Source organism: Haliaeetus leucocephalus, unplaced genomic scaffold, assembly GCF_000737465.1.
Source record: "Haliaeetus leucocephalus isolate CR32 unplaced genomic scaffold, Haliaeetus_leucocephalus-4.0 Scaffold984, whole genome shotgun sequence".
Classification (NCBI taxonomy): Eukaryota; Metazoa; Chordata; class Aves; order Accipitriformes; family Accipitridae; genus Haliaeetus; species Haliaeetus leucocephalus.
The window spans coordinates 2,204,847-2,228,214 of NW_010973420.1; the positions used below are offsets into that span (position 1 = coordinate 2,204,847).

The window sequence follows — 23,368 nt, forward strand, 5'->3', positions numbered from 1 at the left end:
CCCGGGGTGCGCCGCCTGAGGGCAGCTCCCGCTGCCCGCGCCCCCGTCCCGCTGCCGACTCGTCCGCGGGCTCGGCGGACGGGCTGCTCGGCGCCGGTGCCGCCTTGCCAAAGAGCTCCTGCGGGCCAGGAGGGACCGAGCGCATCCGTTAACTTGTTTTGCTACAGCAGGATCCGCTGTGCGGCCGCAAGCCGGGCTGGCTCCTCGTCAGCACCGCGCGAACGCTGGCAAAAGCCCCGTCGCCAGCCCGCGCCTCAGGACGCGCTCTACCTCCCTCGTACCGTAACTGCGGCATCCCTCTTTTCAGTCAGGCTGCTGGCGACGGGTTGTTTAGAAGCCAGGAGCAACCTCAGCTGGACTGTCGTGTTGCCAGAAAGGGATGTGGAACTAGCAGATCGAGAGAGGCTGGGGGAGTGGTTGTTAAATTAGGCATATTTGAGTTATCTTAAGACACTGTTCACGGGCTGTCTCAGAAAGCGCAACTTTCATAGTTCTTATCAAACCAGAACACATCAACCCTAAATTTGACTTCTGCTTTTCTTAAGCTGGAGAAAATGAGCTAGTCATTAGGGTTAGAAAGAGGGTTGGACATTTACCCAGTGGAATTACCCTCAGACTGTCAGTGGCACAGATTCCCTACAACAGACCGGGCCTCTGAGCACAGAAGCGTGATCAAACAGCAGAGAAAAAAAGGGTTAAAGCACCTGCAGTTTGTAGGGGGCTGCTGGGATAGATCCCTTTACCAGCCCCCTCTGGAACGGCGTCGGACAACTACCCTTACTTATCCCCAGTGGGACTAAAAAGAACCTAATGCAGTCACTGCCTGGGAAAGATCACGAAACTGTAAAGTTTCTCTGGTGACACAGAAGCACAGTAATTGCAGCTGAGTTTTGGTCTGTGTTTACCAAAGTAGGTGTCAAAGTCCTCTGTCGTCTTTTTCTTATAAATTAACTTTGGTGAGCGGAACATTAAGCAGAGAAAGTTGCAGAAAATGGAAGAAATGAAGGCTTGCGTTTCTTAGGAAAAGGAGGGGGATTAGAAGTTCCACATTTAGCAAAGGTGTTTATTTTCTTGGTAGTATTATACCTTTTCCTATCATGTATAACTGGGGTTAGCAGTTGAAAAGGAAACTCAGATTTTCTGTTTGTGCTATTAGTACCTCTTCTGTGCTTTCTAGCAAGGGAGCTGTTAGAAGTAGGGTTTCTCCTTTAAGATTGGAAACTGGCTCCATTTAAATGCCAGGCACATAGGAAGTGACAAATGTGTCTGTTCCCGGTGCCAAGGGTCTCGGCCACAGACTTCAGGAGTAGGGGAGGACTAGCCCAGGAAATAACCCAACCGTCCTAGGTGTGCTTTTTCATATTGCCAGTACTCACACCTGAATGTTCCTGTATTAGTAGTCAGTCTGTAACAAAACCTGTGGTGGATTATTTCTAAGAATTTTACAAAAAGCAAGTAAGAAAATGCAAGCTCTTGAGGCTTTCTTTTTCTTTGGATTGTTCTGTACTTCCACTATGAAGAAAAATTAGGGATGCACAGATTTAAAGAAGAGTATTTTAAGCATTACTTCGGCAAATTAATCCAACATAGTTGCTGATTTACCTTATTGACATTTTTGTTAGCTGCTGTATCAGGGACACAGCTAGAATATGAAAACATTTGCCTGGAGTTTTTTTGTTTGGTCTGTTAAGGTGTGGGTTGTTTGTGAAGTTTAAACTCCAGTCAGGCTTTTCCAGTTGGATTGAGATTTCAGAGCAGTCCATCTAATCTGGGTAGGTTTGTTCAACATGCTATAGTAAACAGAAAATAAGGAGGCATTTTATTATACTTTTGTGAGCTCCCTTATAAAGTAGACAAGTAGGTGTGTATATCTTGCATGTTTTACAAATTTGGTTTTGGTGTAGGTTATAATGCTTCTAGGAGGAGCACTTTAGCTATCTGAACAGATCATATCCTAACCCATTAGTAAACAAGCCTGTGCATGTGCTCTGCGACAGATGCACTGTGCTTCTCATTGTTTCTGTCTCAGTCACGTGAGACATACTTGTTTAAAAGAGTTTCCGATAAATTGTTGATGGGGATGCCTCAAATCAAGAGATGTTCAGGACATGTTTAAAATAAGATTTGTTTGACCTTACAAAAAGGTCTTACAAAAGCATGCCAAGTGATTCTCTGTGCTGCTCCGATTTCATTATGCATTTATGCTACTCAAGAAAGTATCTTCATAAGGAATCTGAAGGCTTGTTTTCTTTTTAGCAAATGATGCAGGAATGAGAAAATTCCAATTTTTATAATGTTATATAAGCTCATCTTCAGAAGTTCCTTCGAAACAATAGTGTGTAAAAAAAAAAAGTCCCAAGCAGCTTTTGAACACTACCTGCTCCGCATCCCCAGTGGCCTAAGCTTCATTTTTAGTCAGGCTAAGAATAGTATTATAACACAACTGAGTGAGTATGAATCGGACACTTATTTTGAGATTGAAACAAATTATTTTAAGGTTAATTGTGTTAGTGTCCCTTTCTATTTAAAACTCAAATGTTGTCATTACAGTTACATAATGTTTCTGAAACATTTGGAGCCCAAGGATTTTAAGTCTCACTTCCTTTTGATGCCTTTTTGTTGGATAAGGGAAAAGAAGCATGTTGGGATACTAAAGGTTAAGGTTCTGCAAATAACTTTTTTTTTAACTTGTGGCTTTCCTTACATCTTAAAGCTGTATTCTTTCAAGTGTCTCAAGACATTTCATATACTACTGCTTCATCAGCTACTGAAGCTGACTAAACTTCATATATAAAGAGATGTTAGTGCTTGAGAAAGGAGCTATTCATGGACAGTGCTGATAACTGCAGCTTTCTCTTTAGAAACAAAACAGTAAACTGCTGATATCATAACCTTCCCCAATGTGCGCTAACCATGATTTGCAGAGGTTTACCGGTTCCAGCGAGGAAGAATATGTAAGCTTGTCTGTGACATCCAGTCTTCGGTTTCTTTTCTATTCTTTCTTTAAGATCTCCAATTGCAATTTGAGGTATTGTCCAGTGGGATTATACAAGCCAGTTGCCTCTGGGACAGGCTGTTGTGAGCCATCGGTTCTTGGAGGCGTTGGAGCTAAAAGGCAGGCTGCATGGCACAGAGCCAGGCAGGGATTTGGCAGATCTAGCACACCGGGTTCTAATGGAACTTCAAAGTCAAAACTACCTGTGATGACCACCTTGATTTTTATCACAAAGGCAAATTCTGATCAGCATATATCCAGAATTTCTTCCCATCAGCTTTATGAAATGTCTGCAATCTATCTTCATTTAAAAAAGAATACTCTAGTATATGCTGTTTAACAGGTTGAAATTATGGCGTACTACTCTCTCTAAAATACTTCCTTCTTAGCTGGCTAAATCCTAGAGTACAGACTGCAGTTCCCAAAAGTTGTGGTTGTTGACTTAATGCATAGTGATTAAAGTCTTAGTGATAAAATAATTACTTGTTCTTTGAGTGATAGAAAGAATCTGGCAAACAGAACAAAAATGTTTTGTAACTGTTATGTCACTGTAAGAAAAGATATTTATAAAAGAGTGGAACTAAGATTTTACATAATGGTAGGCAAGGACATTCCTAAGTCCAAGTCCATGAATCGTGGTTAGTAATAACAAAATTCCTTTTCTTTTGATGAATTTCCTCCTGTGAACTGATAAATTAATTGCGTATCTTTATGTCTACTTTATGCTGTCATTTCATAGTGTTTTACATATAGTGAATATTTTTTTCCTTTATGTCATAGTTTTTTTTCTTACTGTATCTTTCAGAAAGCAGCAGGAGAAAAGAACATCTGAAAACAAACACATTCCTTTTATAACAAATACTTCTTTATGTATCATTGCACTTTTTAATTTACAAGCTTTTTCATCCCATATGATATCTAGATTCTTTGCTTTTATTCAGGCCTCATGGCTGTAACTGTATTCCTTTCAGAATGGCCCAAAATGTAACGTGTCGTTATCTGGCCAAATTGCAAATAATATAAAATTATGACTTGTTAACTGTCTTGTCTCCTGATGGGTGTATTTAATAACGTTGCTAAACAAACAAAGCTATTGGTTATTACACAGAAGCAATATTCTTTGGTATTCAGAGGAAAGTGTAGCTCTCTTCTCTGTCAACTACTTTGACACTCGTAACGCTAGAGCAAACAGGAATGCTGCATTCCCAGCAAAGAGGGATTCCTCATTCTCTGAAAATTTTGTAGGGAAACAACTGAATGGAGCAGTTTATCCTAACTGTTCTGTGTAGGAATATCACTTCAAATTGAAATACATTGCCATACAAATGTTAGTTTGGTTGCTTTTGGCAAAAACTGTATAGATTAAGTTGCAAGATTGTTTCTGTAAGTCCTTTTAGGAGCAAGTGTTGTGATTTGCCAGTGTACAGAAATGTATATTATTGTTTTTCATTTGAGATGATAGGATTTGGACATAGTCAGTTTTTATTAAGAATCATTTAGCATGGTCATTGCATCCACCGTTTCACTACCGGGAAGTTTTATGGAAGTTGCTACATTTTGAAGAATTCATAGCACAAAAGTGACACTTCCATCTTTGTAAAGGAAGGTAACAGCTATAGGATGTACTTGGTTACTATTAATGCTGCTTCACAAGCAAAAGTAAACCTGAACTCCCATGATACTTTAGAAGAATCAGGAAGGTACTTAATAAATAAGGTAGGAAGTAAGGGAGGAAGAAATTGAATGTATCTTGAGGCTATTTGTTAAGCATTAACCTTTGATAAACAATATGTTTATCAATGCAAGAAGAATCCACATCAAACCATTTGATAATACTCGTTTACTGTGCTCTTTGGTCAATCTGTCACTCACCATTTTCAACCCTTTCTATAGTTGAAAGCCTGCTTTCTTTAAGCCTAATCAGACATCCCAGAATGATCTTCCAGAAAGACCCACCATAAATTCTACCACCTTCTGTTTTCCTCCTTACATCAAGTTGAAACATTCCTTGTTTCAATTTTTTCTCTGGTGTCTCTCATCTTTCCATCATGTGCCACTGTGAAGAGCTTGGCTCAGTCATCTTGATAACCTTCTCATAGGTACTGGACAGCAGCTAATAGGTCATCTCAAATCCCTCTAAAATGCTGAATAAGTCTGTTGCCCTCAGACTCTTCTCACAGGGTGTGTACTCTGATTACGTGGCCATCTTGATGGCCCTCCACTGAACTTGCTCCAGTTCTTCAATGTCTGTCTTGTACGGGGGGCCCAAAACTGGACACTAATTTTGCTGGAATCTAATAAGTGCCAAGTAAAGGGGAATAATCGTCTCCCTTGATCTACTGGCTTCACTCCTGTCAGTACAGCTCCTGTATTGTAACAGGATGCTGCCAGGACACACTGCTGGCTCCTGTTCAGCTTGCTGTCTCCAAAGACCCCCAGGGCCTTTTCAGCACAGCTGCTCCCCAGCCAGTCAGACCCTAGCCTGCATCCTTGCGAGGGGTGAATGACCTACACTCCCTGTATACTCCTTCCCAACAGGAAGAGATGAAAAAGCAAACATGAAAAGATGTTCAAGACTTTGTCTAATGTACTTTCAGAAAGCTCCAATTCTATGGTGATTACATGAAGTCATGAAAAATCTTACAGGAGTTAATAGTTGGTTTAGTGCTTTGCTATTCAGTACCAGCCAGTGCTAAGGGCTCTGCTGTCCAAAAAATTCAAAGCTAAAAGCTGATCAAAATAACCAGCTTTTGTAAGTAAATGGGCATTCAATAGTGAAACAATTAGCACAAGAAAGGTGGCTCCTTGTCTTTGTTCACTTAGGGTATTCTGTCATATTCCTTCTGAACAATGAGTATTCATTCTCTGTTCTTTATCCTGTCCTCATTTGTTACTAGAGATGGTCCCCCTGAAGGCCTGCTACCAATCTCTTATTTCATAGGTGGTTTTTCTTGGTATCCTCAGATGAATTTAACACAATTCAGCAATCCCAACTTCTGTCTTTCTTACACCAAAATTGTTGCCAAAGTAATTACAAAATCAGGAATTGCTTAAAAAGGTTACTAAGTGACAGATGTGGCTTCAATCACATTATTGACAAAGCTGAAGCACTTAAATTGAGGAAATAAATAAGAACTCTGTGTCACATACTGTATGTGATATGGTTATACAACACAAAAGTATGTATGATTGTATCTTTTTTGTAACCTGTGGCTCGTAAAATTCATTAGTATTTTGATTTTTAAATCTAACTTACATTGAGGGGCTTTTACATGAAATACTACTTTCTTCCAAAGAATTTGCAATTGTTATTTCTTGTCAAGATTTACATACCTGTTAATATAGTTTAACAGAGAGACTATAAAAAATTTTTACTACGAAATGGTGGTTTTAAATTATAGTTGTAATTGACATTTATATATAGTTGTCATGTTTCTTTTTCAGGAGAATTTTCTGAAATGTATCTGTACACCTACTGGAGAAAAAAGTGTTTACTTAGTATCAGAACTGGTATTTTTTAATGACTTAATTTTTTTTTTTAATCATATTTCAGACTGATTGGTGCTATACAGAAATATTTTTCTTAAGAGTTTTCTAAAGATGCTGTCAAGCAAATTAGCTGTATTTTGCCATTAGGAATACAGCTTGCTTTAAATTAGGTAACCTGGTTCATAATACTTGCATACGCTGTCTGTGTCTGTAGTGTGTGTTCCTAATTATTTAAAATAAAACAGTTATTAAAACTTCAAACAATGTGACGGGTAGGTTTTCAAGCTTCCAAATTGTAAGACGCGAGTTGTTATTAGCCCCCCGAGAAGTACCTTTGCACACTGAGCATGCTACAAGACAGACTGATTGGTACTAGCTGAAGCTACCATCTCTCCATAGGTCTGCCAGAGGAGACCGTACAAGGACTCCTTACTCAGCTTCAGGTGAGGTCACTGTATCACTTCACACCCACCTTCAGCAACAAGTTAAAATGAAGGGGCATATTCATGATTGTTTAAGACAACTTTGCCATTGCTCTAAAGGATCATTGCACCTTCCTCCCTGTGCAGTCTGCACGCTTTCAGTACCATGTGGCTGTGTAATTAGTGTTAACCCTTCAAACAAAAGGAAAACCCCTGTTTTTCAGTTACATCAGTAAATTAAGCTATATGGTGAATCAGATTAACTGGTGGTGGTTTCAATACAGGGAGAGGGCAAGGATATGCAGCTGGGATGGCAAGTCTTTGATGACAGTATTGTCTTAGTTTGGCTTAAGCAAGTCATTAAACCATGCCCATATTTGACTGGCTTTCCCTGAGCACTCACCTGGCTCCTTCTGCCAGCAGAAACGATGGGAACAGTGACAAACAGGTGTGTCAGTTGATAAGTTTGCAAAGAAAGTATCTGCTTACGGGTCTAATACATACTGTAGTCTCAGCAATGAAAGCAAAACCACAACAAACTGAAGATCATGTAAAAAGCTAAATGATTCAGAGTCCTTACACAAAAGAAGAGTGACAAGTAGGGGAGCATGAACTTCAAATGCCTGAGGGAAAGAGCTTACCTGGAGGATGTGGGCTGGGAGGAAGACTGCTGTTTGAGCTCCTGAGAAGGTCAAACCTGTGGTCTGTGCTGCTCCCAGCAGGACACTCAGGGCTTCAGCAACTTTGTACATTCAGTCCTGTGAACACACAGACATAAATGCTTGAGTAAAAAATGTGGGGGGGGGTGCTGTGCTGTGAGATCTTTCTGGTGACATTTTGAGGTTGCTCTATCACTACTGAAAAGCTGTGGAAAATGGGGAGGACCAGAGAAAGGCAAAAATTGTACTCATCCTCAAAAAGGCCAAGAAATCCTGGGAACTACAGGCTGGTCATGCTTGTTTTGGTCCGTGGGAAAATCATGGAGCAATTCTTCCTGGAAGAATTAAATTTTGACCCCACTTTGAGATGGCAGTTGGATCTGTCACCTCCCAAAATCTGTCCCAGCCTCAATGATTCTGTGATTCTATGGAATGTACTTACACAGAGATTTTTAAAATCCCATATACAGCACAAGGCGTGAGATTGGCTTGCTCAGTCATTCTGCAGGTAAATCACTTTTATTTATACCATGTGAAAAGTGTAAGCTAAAACAAATTTTTTTTTTTATTTAAAAAGTTTATAATTCTTCTGTATGCACAAAATCTCTCAGACCTCTCCCAAGCATTGGATAATCATCATTAGCCTTGTTTTTCACTTGACCTAATCAAGCACTGAGATTTAAAACTACGTAACAAACACAAAGGTCTAATGGGGGACTTCAGTACACAGAACATCATACATAAGCCTGCCATGAACTTCATTCTGTCTAGTAATTGTCTGTGGACTGCTCTAAATTATTATCTGTTCCATTAATAATCATTGCTTTGTGGTTTTCTGTTTTATGAAATGTTTTTCCATTACAGTCCCTTCCCCTTTTCTGAAAAAACTCTTACCAGGACTGAGAAGTACTTTTTCCTTGGATTAATTCCTCTTAAGCTGTACATGTATCATTTGGGGTCTAAATGCTTGAGTAGCACAGGAAAGTGATCTGATCAGTACAGCCTTTTCCGAAGTGAAAGTTGCTGTTCAAACATGCAGCAGAGTCAGAAGATAACAAGCAAAATACTAATGTGCAAAAGAAATAAATGGAAAAATGATTCCATGTTATTTGGCATAAAATAGCACTGGCGCATTGTGTTAAATTGTTGTCAGCTCTTTATTTTAAAGAGGTTCACGGAGAGGGGAAATAATAACAGGTCCACAATATGGGAAGATTAAAAAACCCAGGAGTGTTTGCTCATGTCCTGTCTCGGTTAAGAGGAGATGCAGAATATAAGGAACGGCACAAAAAGACAAGCAGCGGTCTCCCATTTATCATTTGGGGATAGGGAAGTGAAAGTGCAACAGAAGGACAGAAAATATAAAATTTATAAAAGGAAATTCTTTGGTTTCATTGCTACTATATGTTGAAGCCAAGAGCTTTGAAAGATTCAAAAAGCATTAGAGATTTATATGGAGGATGAGAACATCCACAGTTACTTTAGATTAAAAGCTCCTGGAATATAAGCCATCATGTTCCAGGACATTAGACAACCTATAAAACAATAGGATTTAAAAGAGAAATTTTCCCTATGAGCAGGATATTGTGTTTGTCCACTCTGAGTTATTTGGCTTCTTCCACTGGAACATCTAGTACTGGGAACTCAAACCTTGATACTAAACTCAGTAGTTCTTATGCTGCTGGATTTAGGCGAAAGTATGTAAGCTAAGGATTTCTTCTTCCTGCCCAGATGTAATGCCTGTTCTGCCACCTAAAAAAGGACAGGTGACTAGACTGACTAGATCTTTGACTGACTTTATTGAAACCTAGAATTGCTGGCATTTCTTTTATACATTCTTTTATACATTTTATGTATTCTATATATATTAATTGTCTCATATTTCCTTATAAAACAGCATCAGTGCTCTCAGATGATAACACCACATCCTACTCCAGTTGTTACTGCCCCTGTAGCAGAACTGGCAAAACCACGTCAGTACCACAGACAATATGCTAGTGAAAAACCCAGCTGTAGTTTCAGTGACACACTAACTGATGAACTGGAGTGGCTTGGCTGTAGGCTAACAGCTTGTTTTGCTAACTCTGCTAGATAAGGTGACAAAGGGGTAGGGCTGGACACACAAGTGATAATTTCATAATCTGCCACAGAAGGGTGCATCAGAGCTCACCTTCAAGAACCCAGAGTGTCTCAACCGATACAGATAAAAACCTTGAGCAGTCAAGTGCAACAAGGTTCTCCAGGATATATTATCCTTAAATCATGAACAAAGGAGTAGAAAAACGTGATGCCAGAATGTATTGGGTATAAAGGAGATTTGTAACAAGGCTGTTGAATCAAGTCCTATCTTTTGATTCAGGAAAGCTTGCTAGCCAGTGTCTCACTGTATGCTTTGTTTTATTTAGTTGCAGATCTGGGACACAGCTGGCCAGGAGAGGTTCAGAACTATCACGCAGAGTTATTACCGCAGCGCCAATGGAGCAATCCTAGCCTATGATATCAGCAAGAGAGGCTCTTTCCTGTCCATTCCTCGCTGGATCGAGGATGTGAGAAAGTATGCTGGTTCCAACATAGTACAATTACTGATTGGTGAGTTGAAAATATTAATACCAAGCGCTACAGGTTACTGTACAATGTAATTAGTTGCAATACTTGTTTGAGATGGTTAGAAGTTTTATTTTTCGTTGAAGTTAAGGTGTATTTAATAGATCCGATTGGAAATTTTCCCTATGTTTTTTTAATTAGAAAGTGCTGATTCATCAAAACAGAAATGTTTTGCTTTGATTAGCTTCCGTTAAGAAGTAGACAGCTTTGTATCAGAAGCCACCTTTGAATCCTTTGCATCTCACTTAATGGAGAACTGAGTACCCAAGATTTCCAGGTTCTGAGGCACAGCTGCTGTGGAGCTATTCTCATGATAAGGATCATAAGGTTTCCAGGGCCCAGAGAAGCTCCATCATATCGAGCCGACGTGTCTTGGCAAACTGGAACACCCACGTACTTCAGCAGCCAGGGGATTTCAGAAGGACTTCGGGGCAATTGGGGTTTGTCAGTCCTCTGCTAGTAGTTCTGCTTCCAAGCCCCTATGTTTCTGACTCACGTGCAGCTCTCAGGGCCTGTAGACCCGCTAATACAATATCAGTACTACTCTAGATTTCCCTAGGTACCAGCAGACTGCTGTTGTTTTCACAAAATGGTTTTAGCTTTCATTTCTAGTCCATTTTTCTTCTGTTAAGGTCTACAGCCACCGCTCTTCAGTTACTGACGTTTCTGTTCTCTATATGAGTCATACAGAAACAGTTTGGAAGGGGTTTAGGAGATTATCTAATCCAAACTCCTGCTCAAAGCAACACTAATGTCAGGTTGGTCAGGGCCTTTTCAGTCAAATTTTGAAAATCTCCAAGAATGGAAATTCTGCAGCTTCTCTGGGCAACCTGAGAACCTCCTGCTAAGTATTTACTCTGACATAAATAGTCATTATAAATTACTCTGTTGTCTCTTTTTCTTCCAGGAAACAAGTCTGACCTAAGTGACCTTCGAGAGGTTCAGCTGGAAGAAGCTCAGAGTCTGGCTGAACACTATGATAATATCATCTGTGCCATAGAGACCTCTGCGAAAGACTCCAGCAATGTGGAGGAGGCTTTTGTGAAGATGGCTACAGAGCTCATGATGAGGCATGGAGGCCCTATGTTCAGTGAGAAGAATACTGACAGCATCAAGCTTGACAGCAAAGACGTTGTAGAAGGCTGGGGGTGTGGTTGCTGATATGAGCTAGGTGATATCCCTAACTTTACTGGAATTTAGATGGTGCTTCACCCTAATGCTGAGTAGCATGGTAGCCATATTTTCCTCCTCCTGTGAAACCAGCAATTTTGTAGAAGTTAGACACAATCCTGTTTGCTTTGGTGTCTTATTTTTAAAAAGGGACTCTTGAGAGGTAGTCCTAAAAGTCAATCCCTCTGAAAAACTTACTCAACATTTGTCCCCACCATTTTATTTTCTGTAACCTTCATACAAATTACAAAAGTGGAGGAAACAACTTTGAACTGGTGATGTGGGGTGGGGAGACAGATGGTTGGGGAAAAGACTGATACACACCCAAAGTTCTGAAGCATTTTGCATGGGACTGTTGGCAAAGGAGGTCACTTTTGGAATAGGTAAACTTGACAGTGTCTCTTTAAATCCTCAGCACTCCACCAATGACCAGAAAGTGACAGTGTCTTTGATAAAGGTATTTCAAGTGTCAGAATTCCCAGCTTTTTGAATACAGGACCAAATAGAAGTCGCCTGTCCTGGGGCATATGGATTGCTAGTTAGTATTGGAACAGGCCCAGGTGGGGAAGCCTTCTCTCAGGTTTTGTTACAATTTTTTTTTTCATTTTAACAACAAAAAAAAATCAGCTTGAGCAATGTCACATGACTTGCTTTAAAGTAGGATTGGACCAGCGTAGTTATTTTAAATACAGCCTTGAGGAGAGGGTAGATGCATTTCATTTGTTATTGTTTGCACAGTGATAGCTCCCTTTTCCAAGTGGGTATCGTTGAGTTTTTGCCCTCAGGTCTCTTAATTTCATTCCACAACTCAAGACCTGCACCACTGGAAACAGGAACTGGAGAAACCTTGAACTGACTGGTAGCCATGATCTCCTGCCATGTGCCTAATGGTCATATACAGGGTTAATTCTGGTCATACATTTGACATTATGTTACCATAGTGTTTATTGCTTAAGTGGCGTAAGTGGATTTGGTTTTTGTTTTGTTTTAAACCATCTCTTTAAATACAATGCGGGCATATAATGGGAAAGAAGACCTCAGAATAGCTGAACACTGCATGCATTGCAGCTTCTTGGTTGTAAGAAACCAGCATCTTTTTGAGTGATTCCCTCCCAACTTTGTACTCAACTTCTTCCCTCTCCCTATCACAAATTACCAATTGCTTTTCATTTCTTGAAAACACTCAGCAGGAAAAATCTTTCACTGTTGATCAAAACTCTACATTGTTTAAGTAAAATAGATTTCATAATTCAACTCTACATAGTTGTCGTTCAGATTCAGCTCTATATTATATGTTGTAGATGCAGTTGAAGGTGGCAGCAGTCCTCTCTGGATTTACACTCTCAAGCACCTTACAAAAATGGATTTGCAAAGGGAGCAGAAGCAGGATTATTTTTAACTCTGCAGTTAAAGCAAAGGTGTTCAGAGGTGACAAGTGATTTTTGCAATCCTGATGCTCTGAAAGACCTCATTTTCAGAAAGCACCCACTTAAAGTGAAGTCACTTGTCTTTTTTTAAAATCTTGATCAGGTCAAAAAGGACCTGGATTGGTTTGCTACTAGGGCTACACCAGTTTTCAGCCGTTCTTCATATCCAGTATCATGAAAATCAGGAAGATTTAAGAAAGGGCTAATGGATCCTAATTTCAATACTATTCATCTTCCTTCAGAAAATACTAAACCATTCTCTGGTCTTTCTTTTTTTTTTAAAACTATGACGTAGATAATCGAGGTGTTACATACACTTTGTAGCCTGTTTGTTTCTCATCTAAGGGGTTTGTTTTCAAGTTTTATAGTTGTAAGAGTGAAAGGGCCTTAAATTTTTCAATTAGTATAGTTTTCACAATTCTAACGTTTTATATGGAAGAACAGGTTGAGCTACAGTACTCAGTATTTTTGCATAGTCTTCTAGGACATTCCCAGCTGTTCTGCATCCAAAGATAACAGGCAGTAAGTGTCCAGCAGTAGCTAGACACTGAAACTGAGAATTGTCTGAACTCTAGATTTGTTAGTGATTAGCAAACCCTGTATTCCACTTTAGGGAGAAACTATGAAGACAGTCCAAGCCAATACTCAGTCCTGGTGACTGCTTTTCCTCCTGGTTAGATGGTCCTTAAGATACAGAATAGTAGCAAGCATTTGACTTTTTGTCATGACATATTATAGTTTACATCTGTAGGTCACAGTCCTGCAGTTCTGCATGCTTGAACATGGACCCTCAGATAAGCTCAGCCTCCCACTATTTGCAGGATTAGTGCCAAATTATTTAAGCCATGCTGATAAAAATTCACATGCATTTAAGAACAGTATTGCTACTACTCAGATTGAAATGAGTAGTTTACATAGTAACTCATCTTAAAACTGGAGCAAGATGCAAAATGACCATAAATCCTGCTTCCAGTGCAGTCAGTGAATGATTGTGTTTTTACAGTAGATGGAGAACTGAGGAATTATTGATCCAGTTCCTTGGTTTTGAGGTTTGTTTAGTAAACAAGTAGAATTAGACCAAGCACTATACTTTTCCTTACAGTTTGCCCCCATATATCTCTTAAGCTAGTCTTGAAGGTTGAGACTGTCTGCAGGTTAGTCTGTTTCAGTCAGAAAACATGAAATACAGCACTTGTTCACTATGTTTTCAAATGAAGGCACCAATTCAGATGAGCAGAAAACTAAGACTATTGCTTTAAGTCAGCTTTGTCTTCTAACTCTTGGCTCTTTATGTTATAGCAAGTGTAATACAAGTTTGCATGCCCTACCTAACTGAACAAAAGGGAACGAAGAAATAGACTGAAGACCTGGTATATTTTTTCAGGTTAGTAGCAGATATGAATGACAGTGCTTGGGCTGTCAATAGTAAAAGGCTATTTCAATTACCAAACCCTTTCTTTGTCTATTAGTAATAGCACAATACTCACTAGCTTCTTGACCAGAAATAAATTAAACAGTAAACGTAACTTAAAGGTTTTCACTCCCCTTCTGAAGACTTTTATTAAATCCGCAATTCACACACATAGCTATGTAATTCAAGTATTAGGAAGACAGTCCTGTTGTTTAATTCCAGTAATCATATTGAAACCAAAAGGATACCTGGGTGAAGAGAGTGAGCAGCAATAAACCTGAAATTTATGGGTAAAAACCTCAGTTTCAAATCTTAGGTTACAAACGTGCACTAATGTACATCAAGTGAATAATTCAGTAGCGCATGATCAGAGTTCACAGCATAAACATTTGCCAAGAAACGTGTTTACCGGAAGTTGAACATTAACAAGACTATGGTGCAGTAATTGCTTTTAAGCAGATCCACATATTTGCATTAGTATTTATCATTTATTTTTGGCAGTACCCAAAGTGTGCAAAATATTACAAAAACGCAGAAGAGGACATTGATCCCTGCCTTGTAACACTTAGGAGTGGAATGCAGAGGCAAATACTGAAATGAAATCATCAGCAGAATGTGGTTCCCAGGAGCGTGGGCATTGTTATCCTTTGTATTGATTTTGATTTAAGCTACTTTTATCTCCAGTTACTCATCCAGTCCATCATCATGGATGGAACTTGTACAAATATTTATTATTATGTAAATATAATACCAAGTAAACATCAGCCCAGAAATCTGCTAACATTTGCTTTGCAAAACAAAATTTTTAAAAAATGAAAATACTTAAGAACAGAGGAAAAGTCCTAATGATTTTATCACTCTCACATACTGGAAAGCAGATCACTTTGGGGGGGGGCGGGGGGGGACACGGGGGACTAAATGAAGCCCAGCTAATACCACATAGATTTCTAAGAACTTCATGAAAAGTGGAGCTCTTGCTCAGTTTTTTGTTTGCCTTTAAAGAAGATCATATTTACCTCAAGAATACAGCTGATCATCATGTGCAATATACATGTGTTACTGCAGTAGTACATTAGTATACACTCACACAGTAGCACCCTTAAATAACATTAAAGCCTTTCCTTGATTTGCCCCAGTATATATTGTCCCACTAAGATTTATACCTCCATTATTTAATCTCATAGTCCCAGCCAGTTGACCATTTGAATGTCTTTTGCCATCTCATGCCAATCCTGAGGGAACTGGGAGGTAATAACATTGTTAGTTTCTCTTTATGGGATTGTTTTACTTAATGTTATAATGAGAGTCTCTTTAAATCAAGATGAATTTATATGTTATTTCATTAATAGAAATTGTTTTATCTTTACCTATCTTGCTTCCAAAACATATATTGACAGACCACTGAAGTTCACCCTATTGCATTATTTTGGGTAAACAGTGTGCTGGAGGAAAATTAAGTGAGAACAATACATGCTTTGTGAAACTGAAAAATAAAGTTACTCTCCTTTTAGTATCTTCCAACCTTGGAGAGAGCTCAGTTTAACCCTTGTCAGTCATTCTCTGGGGAGACTTCACAGAAACAAACCAGGTTATGGGCAGAGTGTGCAACCAGTAAACAGGGAAAATCCAAGTAAGTTGGAGCGAGTGTGTACCCTTTTGTGAAGAGGTAGTTCTCACATGACTTGCTTTGCCCCCGTAGCTGATGATGACCATGTAGCTTGTATTCCGACCCTTGTGGTACAAGAAGTGAGGCAATTAAAGAACAACAGATCCGAGGGCATGTGTAGTTCTCGGTGGAATTGAAATGAAATGAATCCCAAAGTTGAGGCTAATCACCATAACCACTTCATCATCCTTTCTCAAATGATACTAGGTTGTTTCATCAACTAAAAGGCAGTCTAGATTTACAAATTTGGCAATAAAAGATGCTACATTGTTAATGTAGATTAATGGTTACATTTTATTACAGTTGTATGAAGTATAGTGACTTCAGAGTCACAGAGCAGAGCGCTTTATAATTGGGCTGTTCTCAGATTTCATAATCCTTTTCCATGCTGTAAGAGGAGATGCATAGATTTGGGAAATACTGTCTCAGTTTTATTTTTGTAGTATCTTTTGGTGCTGATCATCCCACTGAGATTCCAGTTAGAGAACCAGCCTCCTGGGTATCTTAGTTTTTACTGGCCAGGTAATGTTGGATTTCTTTTAACTCTATTGAATCGGGTTATAGAGCTATTCAAAGCAGCAAAAAATCTCAGATGGAAGCATTTAATTGCAGTCTCCACTGTGTACTTTAGAAAAAAAATCCAAACTAATCCGCAACTAGATGTTCTGATTTCCAGCACAAGTTTAGCCCTCTGCATCTTTTTTATAGTTTCATTTTAGTTTACTTGGAAAAGAGCAGGGATACAAAATCAAAACAAACTAACCAACACAAATGTATATTTACTGTCCATGGAATTGTTGCCACAGGTTAGATATAAATAGCCAGCATGTTCTCCTATCCTGACCTTAGATAGCATTTTTTTAATATGATTGAAAAAATGTTAAAATGCACTTTAAAAATAGTTCTTTGAAGCACAAAAGGGTTGTGATTTTTTTTCCACTGTGTTGTTTTTAACAAGGGTTTGTATTACTTGAATACTGTTAAAGGCAGTTACCTGTATTACATTCATAACTTTAGGCATCACTGAAGACAGACTATGTCAACAATTGTCTTGTTTTTCCATATGAGTCAGCAGCCAGTGGAAAACAAGGGAACAGAGTCACTTCACAAGAATGAGAAAAGTGAAGCCTGAGTAATAGTCAGGCAAGATTTTCTATTTAGTCCGATTAAATGTGTTAGGTTTAATCAATGCTTACTCAGTTCAAAGAAAATACTTTCCTTCCCAAAGGTAAAATAATACACTACACAAATAGTTATGGGTTTTGCTGTTTGCTTTTTGTACAACAGAAATTTGACTGCTGTCTATACTGAAGAGTGGACTGCTAAACTAGTTAAGTGTATGGTAACAGCATAGTTTAACATTTGGAGAGCTGTTAAGTTGGCTTAAAGCTGTATTTAGAACCTATTCCTTCCATTATGAGATAAAAAGTACATCTGTCTCCCCCGGGACACCATTTGAAAACCTTTACAAGGTCCAAAATCATACCTTGATAAAAATTTACTGAGGCTCTCTTTATCACTAAAAAAGTCACTTTCCATGTTTTTTTTGCAATATATTTTTAGACTTCAATTGAATTATTTCCAATTCAATTACCCAACTGAACTGACACTGATTTCTGCTTTCTTTCAACCTCAAATTTAACAGAAAACCGAGGATTAATCTTCCTATCACAAAGCGCTGAAGGGCCACCAGATAGACTATAACCAAGAGGGTTTTGCACATGTACAGCTATCAATCTCCTGCTCCTGTGACAGTTACTTAATATCTGTAATGTGTGTATATAATACACTGTACTTTGAAATCAATCAAGTTCAGCTTTGCAATCATTCATCTGAGTAGGTAGTGTAGGTCAGGGTAAGGTATTTGGTAGGCACAGCAGCTTCACAAAGCTGCTCCTGTTTAACCATTTCTGTCTAAGACTTACCTAGCCCATTCAAAATTTGCTGTTACAGCTAAATTACTACAAGCGAACTACTTTCTTTTCCTTTAGTTATAAATGTAACATTAAAAAAAATCCTACATTTACATCTTTCAATTTTAAAGCCTAGACTACAATACTAAGAACAGTAGTCACCTATCTTAAGCTTTCATAAGAATGTACACCCTATCATTGACTACTACTAGGAGTTTAAACCTTAATTACCCCATGAACTCACTCAGACATCTTAAAGTACACACTATTCAGATGTAACAGCTAGCTAAAAGTATCCAAGTTTCTGTAAATTTTAGCTTAGAGAAAGTACCTTATATATGACCAAAATTGTGGCAAGCTAGCAGTTACAATTTCTAATTGTTCAATCAATTAAAAAAAACCAAAAACAAACCCCAAAACTTACAGCACAAAGATTATCTTCTCCAAATAAAAGCAGAGGAAAACATTAAATGGAAGACTGAGAAATTGTCTTTTTAAGGCACCTGACCAATGCAATCTGTATACTTCCAAAAGCCAGTCTCTTTTCAGTAACCACTAAGTAACAGCCTGTTACACTGCACTGTGCTGTAGAACATGTGATGATCAACACCTATTTTTTCTGCAATAAGTTCTATGAGCAAGAGGGAGTGATTTTAGGTATCTAAACTATTGTATGTGAAAACAAGGGTATGAAAGATTGTCATTTGAACATGGCATGCAAACTTGTCTTGACAATTTGAAGGTACTTTTGAAAAGTGAGTTAAGAGCTGAATTTTCAGAGACATTAAAGCTGCATATCATAGATACCTATCAATGTCTTCAAAAGCATCTAGTTACCATTGCAAAAAGGCACAAAAACTTGTATGCAACTGGTTTTGCACTAAAGGGAAATAGTTATTAAAAAAACAAACCAACAAACCAACAGCATTAATGTGAGAGGCAGAGCATCCTGATTATTCTGTATTTTTCATGTTCATTCCCTACTTCAATGCTGTGCGTAAGTAAGCATTTTTCCCTTTATAAATGGTATTAAAATAGATTATTCTAAGTGTGAAAAGTAGTTTGATACTTTACAAAATAAAATGCTATATACATTTTTTTTTTTATGAGAGCGGTAATATTGATGAGGTGAATAACTTTGCTAATACAGTTTGGTGGTGTAATATAAGGGATTCACCAAATAGAGGTAGGTGTTGGAATGGTGCTACATATACATACCATTTCATAACCAGGGGAAGCCAACAGATGAGATCACACACTGTCCTGCTTGCCAGACATAAAGTAGATACAGACATGTACTAACCAGAAGGTGAATTTAGTTATTTGTAACAGTTTTTAAAGATTTCTATTTTATAAGTCTGTAAGGAGAAATGCTAAGATTTTTGATAGTCAGATATGCTCAGTGCTGTCAACCAGCTTTTCCCTCTTTTGTGCCTCACTCACTGATATCTGACAGATATAAAACCCACAACTCCAGAGACTAGATAGCATTCAAGTGGGTCTGGCTCACACACCTGTTGGGGAGAAAATAAAAATCTCTAATTCATATTGAATTCATTCACTGCATTCCAAAATTATTTGAGGGGGTTGAATGATAACAGTGTTAAAATTATTCTGCATTTTCAAGGACAAATCTGTTGGTGTTCTTCAAGGTTTCTTCAAGAGATGCAGGCTGTACGTTTCTAATCATCAGTAACTACTTTGCTTTTAAACTTTCTTATTACAATACTGACTAGATCATTTGGAATATGAGGAGACAAGGGAGCAAGCTTGCATACTATGGTAATTTTTTATACTTTACCTTCATCTATTTATGAATTTATTATGAAAAATATTTTTAAACATATGAAACCTGCTTTTGTGGTGAATTTTAGCAAAGTAGTGGATACATTGTACTGTGTATCATTAAAAAGGTTTAATTAAATTAAACATTTGGCAATTAATATCTTTTGTTGTTATTTTATGCATGTACCTTGCTGTGGTTTATTATCAGAAACAAAATCAAGTTTAAGAAATTATGTGTCCTACTCCACAGTGCTCTATGGTCTTCTACTTTTACACAAGATACGATCTAATGTACTCTACTAAACAAACAGTGCTTAACTCTCTTCCTCTCATGCTTACAACTGCCCATCACTTATGTAAGTGCATGCACATTAAATTGTTTCAAGTTAGTAAGCTCTCCAACGTAACTGGCTAGAAGATTAAGAATGAAAACCGGAGTCCTCAATGTTGGACAAGTGCAAATAACTTTTTCAGTGCTTACAATTAAGTGTAAACAATGTAGTTACAACTGTACCTTCCCAAAGGAACATTTAGATCCTGGATTTTATTTAATTGCTCTAAATTAAAGAAAGGAACACCCCTTTCTTTTTGCTTGGCTCTTTAATTCTAACATCAGTAGATGAGCATTTTTGATCTGCAGGAGCCAAATACTGAATTACTTGGTTCTGTATTCAGTCTACTTCTTCAATAACAGCCTCAGACCAAAACAGCAATCAGTAATTTTCAATGAAATGGCTGTGCTCTAAAACTGGTTCCTTAGAGGGCTGGGTATAGCTGAATTCGTTAGTTAATTCTCTTATAATGACACATCTTTACTATTGAAAACTACTACTACTTTACATTCTGGATGTAACTATGCATGTCACTGGTGTGCACAGTGCTGTAGAGAATCAGTGTAAGAGATAAATAATGCAAGTGTCATGCTTAACATGTAGCAACTCTTTGTAGGTATTGGCCTTTATTTTTTCATGTACTTCACATGTGTTCTGCACGTCTCTAGTGCATATCTATATTCTAAATCTGCGTGGGGGAAAAAAACAACTTACCCCCAAAATACAAAGGGAAAAGCAAGTTATGAATTCCAAGCCTGCGATATTGGAATAATGTAACAGTTTATACAAAGCTGGCTTTCATTTATGTAAATAATACCATTATTATAATATAGTCCTAGAATATAACATGTAGAACAGTTCTCTCTAAACCATGTAAAACATATGGCCTTCAGAAGCAAGCCTGTGCTTTCACACAATATGCCAATGATGATATAGTGATATGTCACCTTGTATGAACCTTGGAACCTCCCTGTCTTGCTGCTGATAAGCTCTCACAATATTTCCAGAGCAGAAAGGACACACACCTGTGTCAATGTAACTAACTAGTTTCATAGCTGCTTGCCAGGTCATCTTCCAAAGTACTACATGACATGCAGACCACACAAGTCTGACTGATGAGGGAACAAGATGGGTGGCCACCAATGGGTGGCCAGAATCTCCCCAGGACACCCTTTTGCACCCTTGAAAACATGAACAGGCTAAACCAGTCATAAAAGGTTATGTGAAGGGAAAAATCCACATACTGGAAAAAACCAAAACCCTGCTCTGATCTCTGCTTCCTGGTCATTTGTAAGTGTGTGGGGCAAATTAAAATATGTATCATTAACAGGTCTCTTTGAGTAACTTGAATTTATTGTGGAAAACAACCACAACAACTGTTATTTGGCTTATTATAAGTGCATATGACAAACACTTTAAAAGGGACTTCCTATCTGCATTTCTAGGAACTCTTCCTTGAATTCTCTAGGAATGTGGAATAGTTTAGATACAGGAGGAGATCTATACACATCGCAACCCTTTTTCTTTTCTTGTTAGTGAGGTAAAATGGCCTTCATTATGTAGCTTGCACTTGCAAAAAAATACCCTTACTTTTTAATAGTCTAAGTTCAATGAATATTTTTTCTCCCCATCTATGGTCAGCAACTGAGCTGTTAAACTAGCAGAAAGCATATTCCTAGATACGCTTCCATAAAACAAGACACGAGACCCAAGTCCTATTGAAAATCCATTTCTTACTCTGAGAAATATTCTTACCTATACAACAGGTGCTGCTTCTGCTTCAGAAAGAGGTCAACAGATAATCTGTGGTAAACCTTGCTGGGTCTTAAACTGTAAGACATGTTTAGCATGGCCTTAGATTCTGATACTGGATTCTGAGCTTGGCATACAAGACCAACAAAATGCAAGGAGGAGAACTTTTAATTAAGACCAGCTGAGTCTCAGGTGGTCTTAATTACACAAAGTAAACCCATCTGTGCTATTCTGAATATGTACTGATTTATTCACAGAAGTGACGACAGAAACACTCTTTTCTGAAATTTTCAATATGCAGGCTGTTTCAATCAACATTGAAAACAGGATAAATTTCGTCACCCAAGAATTCATCCTTGTGTAGATGAAAGATATTAATACAGACTGTGTAAGATATGCAGGGATACCGTACAATAAAGACTCTTAGTACCCGTTTCTGTTCAAGTTACAGAACATACAAGCACACCATTGAATTTTAAATAAACTTCTGTAATCCTAGCTTCTTGCTTATGACACTGAAGGAAAGAGATTTCTACCCCTTTCAGCAACTGCCTTCTGTGCGTAGTATTATTCAGGTCACTATTTCTATCTTCCTTGAATCCCTGGTGAGACTAGATGGGGGGACAAAATAGCTACACTGCACTTGACATAACAACATGGCATTCTTGCTTTTAACCACCATACAGAAGACAGGGTATGTGGAAAGCCAAGTCAAACAGAGGTCTGGGCTAGTTCACAGAATTTCAGATGCCTGTGCAATTAGTGGAATTTAAAGCAGTATATACGTGTACATTAATTTCAAATGTATTTGCACTTCATGCAAAACTATATTCAATCATTACAAAGGTGGATGTCTTTGTGCCACTACATGCAGATACTGTGCTTGGAGCTGCACTCCAAACAATTAATTGACTCAATTGAGATTCAATCCTAGCTGTTGGGAACAAAAATAACTTAGATTGGGAAAGTCAAAGTTTAGCACAATGTTTCTGTGAATCATTTTGTTAGTATTCCTCCTTTCCATCCATTGCCTAGAAACACTTTCTGAACATTAAAAAGTTGACAAAGAGCTGATACTGAAGTTCTGAAAATCCAGAGCTGTGAAAGCATCGCCATGTATGATACCTGTCCCTCTGCAAGTCCATCCATCCACTGATGGAACAAAACCCAAATGCTCCAGGGCCTTTCAACTGTACATCCTTTCCACATTTTACAGAAACAACCTTCACGGTGTCACTTCCATGACACAGTTGCTCATTTTCTTGCTGAAGAGAGCCCAAACAATTGTCAGTTTTATAAAGCACACACGCCCTAAACATAAAACATAGCTCTTACTAAAACAGCATATTTTTGATTCATTTGAAACCATCTACAGCAAAACTGGGAGGCAAACACATCTTTCCCAGCAGTTGGGAGAGGTTTCAAGAGCACCAAACTCTGAGCTCACCTCTCCAACTCCTGGGGCACAATTTCTCAGTCACTGACAGGAAAAACTTACCAAGTGCTTTGCACTTGTTCGTAAACCAAGAAAGGGTGCAAATGAGAGGAAGCTAAAATTATGAATGCACACTCTCATCTGCTATTTTTAAAGCATTCTGGCTTTTTGAGGGTCTGCCAAGCCCATATTACCACTTACCAAGCTGGAGTTCAGTCCTGGGAGTTTGAGAACCTGAAATACCCTGAGCCTTGGAGAACTGCGTGGGGGCAATGGTTTTGCATTTTGCTACTTCTGTGATGGGGGGG

General features: G+C 38.4%; 1 protein-coding gene across 1 annotated transcript in view; it reads left to right on the forward strand.

Annotated features, from left to right (window-relative positions):
- RAB43 (RAB43, member RAS oncogene family) overlaps positions 1-15,049 on the forward strand; it is a 15,317-nt gene extending 268 nt beyond the window's left edge. Inside the window, exons 2-3 of the mRNA XM_010584423.1 lie at positions 9,971-10,154; positions 11,077-15,049. Of these exons, the coding sequence (XP_010582725.1) occupies positions 9,971-10,154; positions 11,077-11,330 (438 nt within the window). The 3' untranslated portion in view covers positions 11,331-15,049. The remainder of the gene's footprint in view (positions 1-9,970; positions 10,155-11,076) is intronic.
- Positions 15,050-23,368: the final 8,319 nt, after the last annotated feature.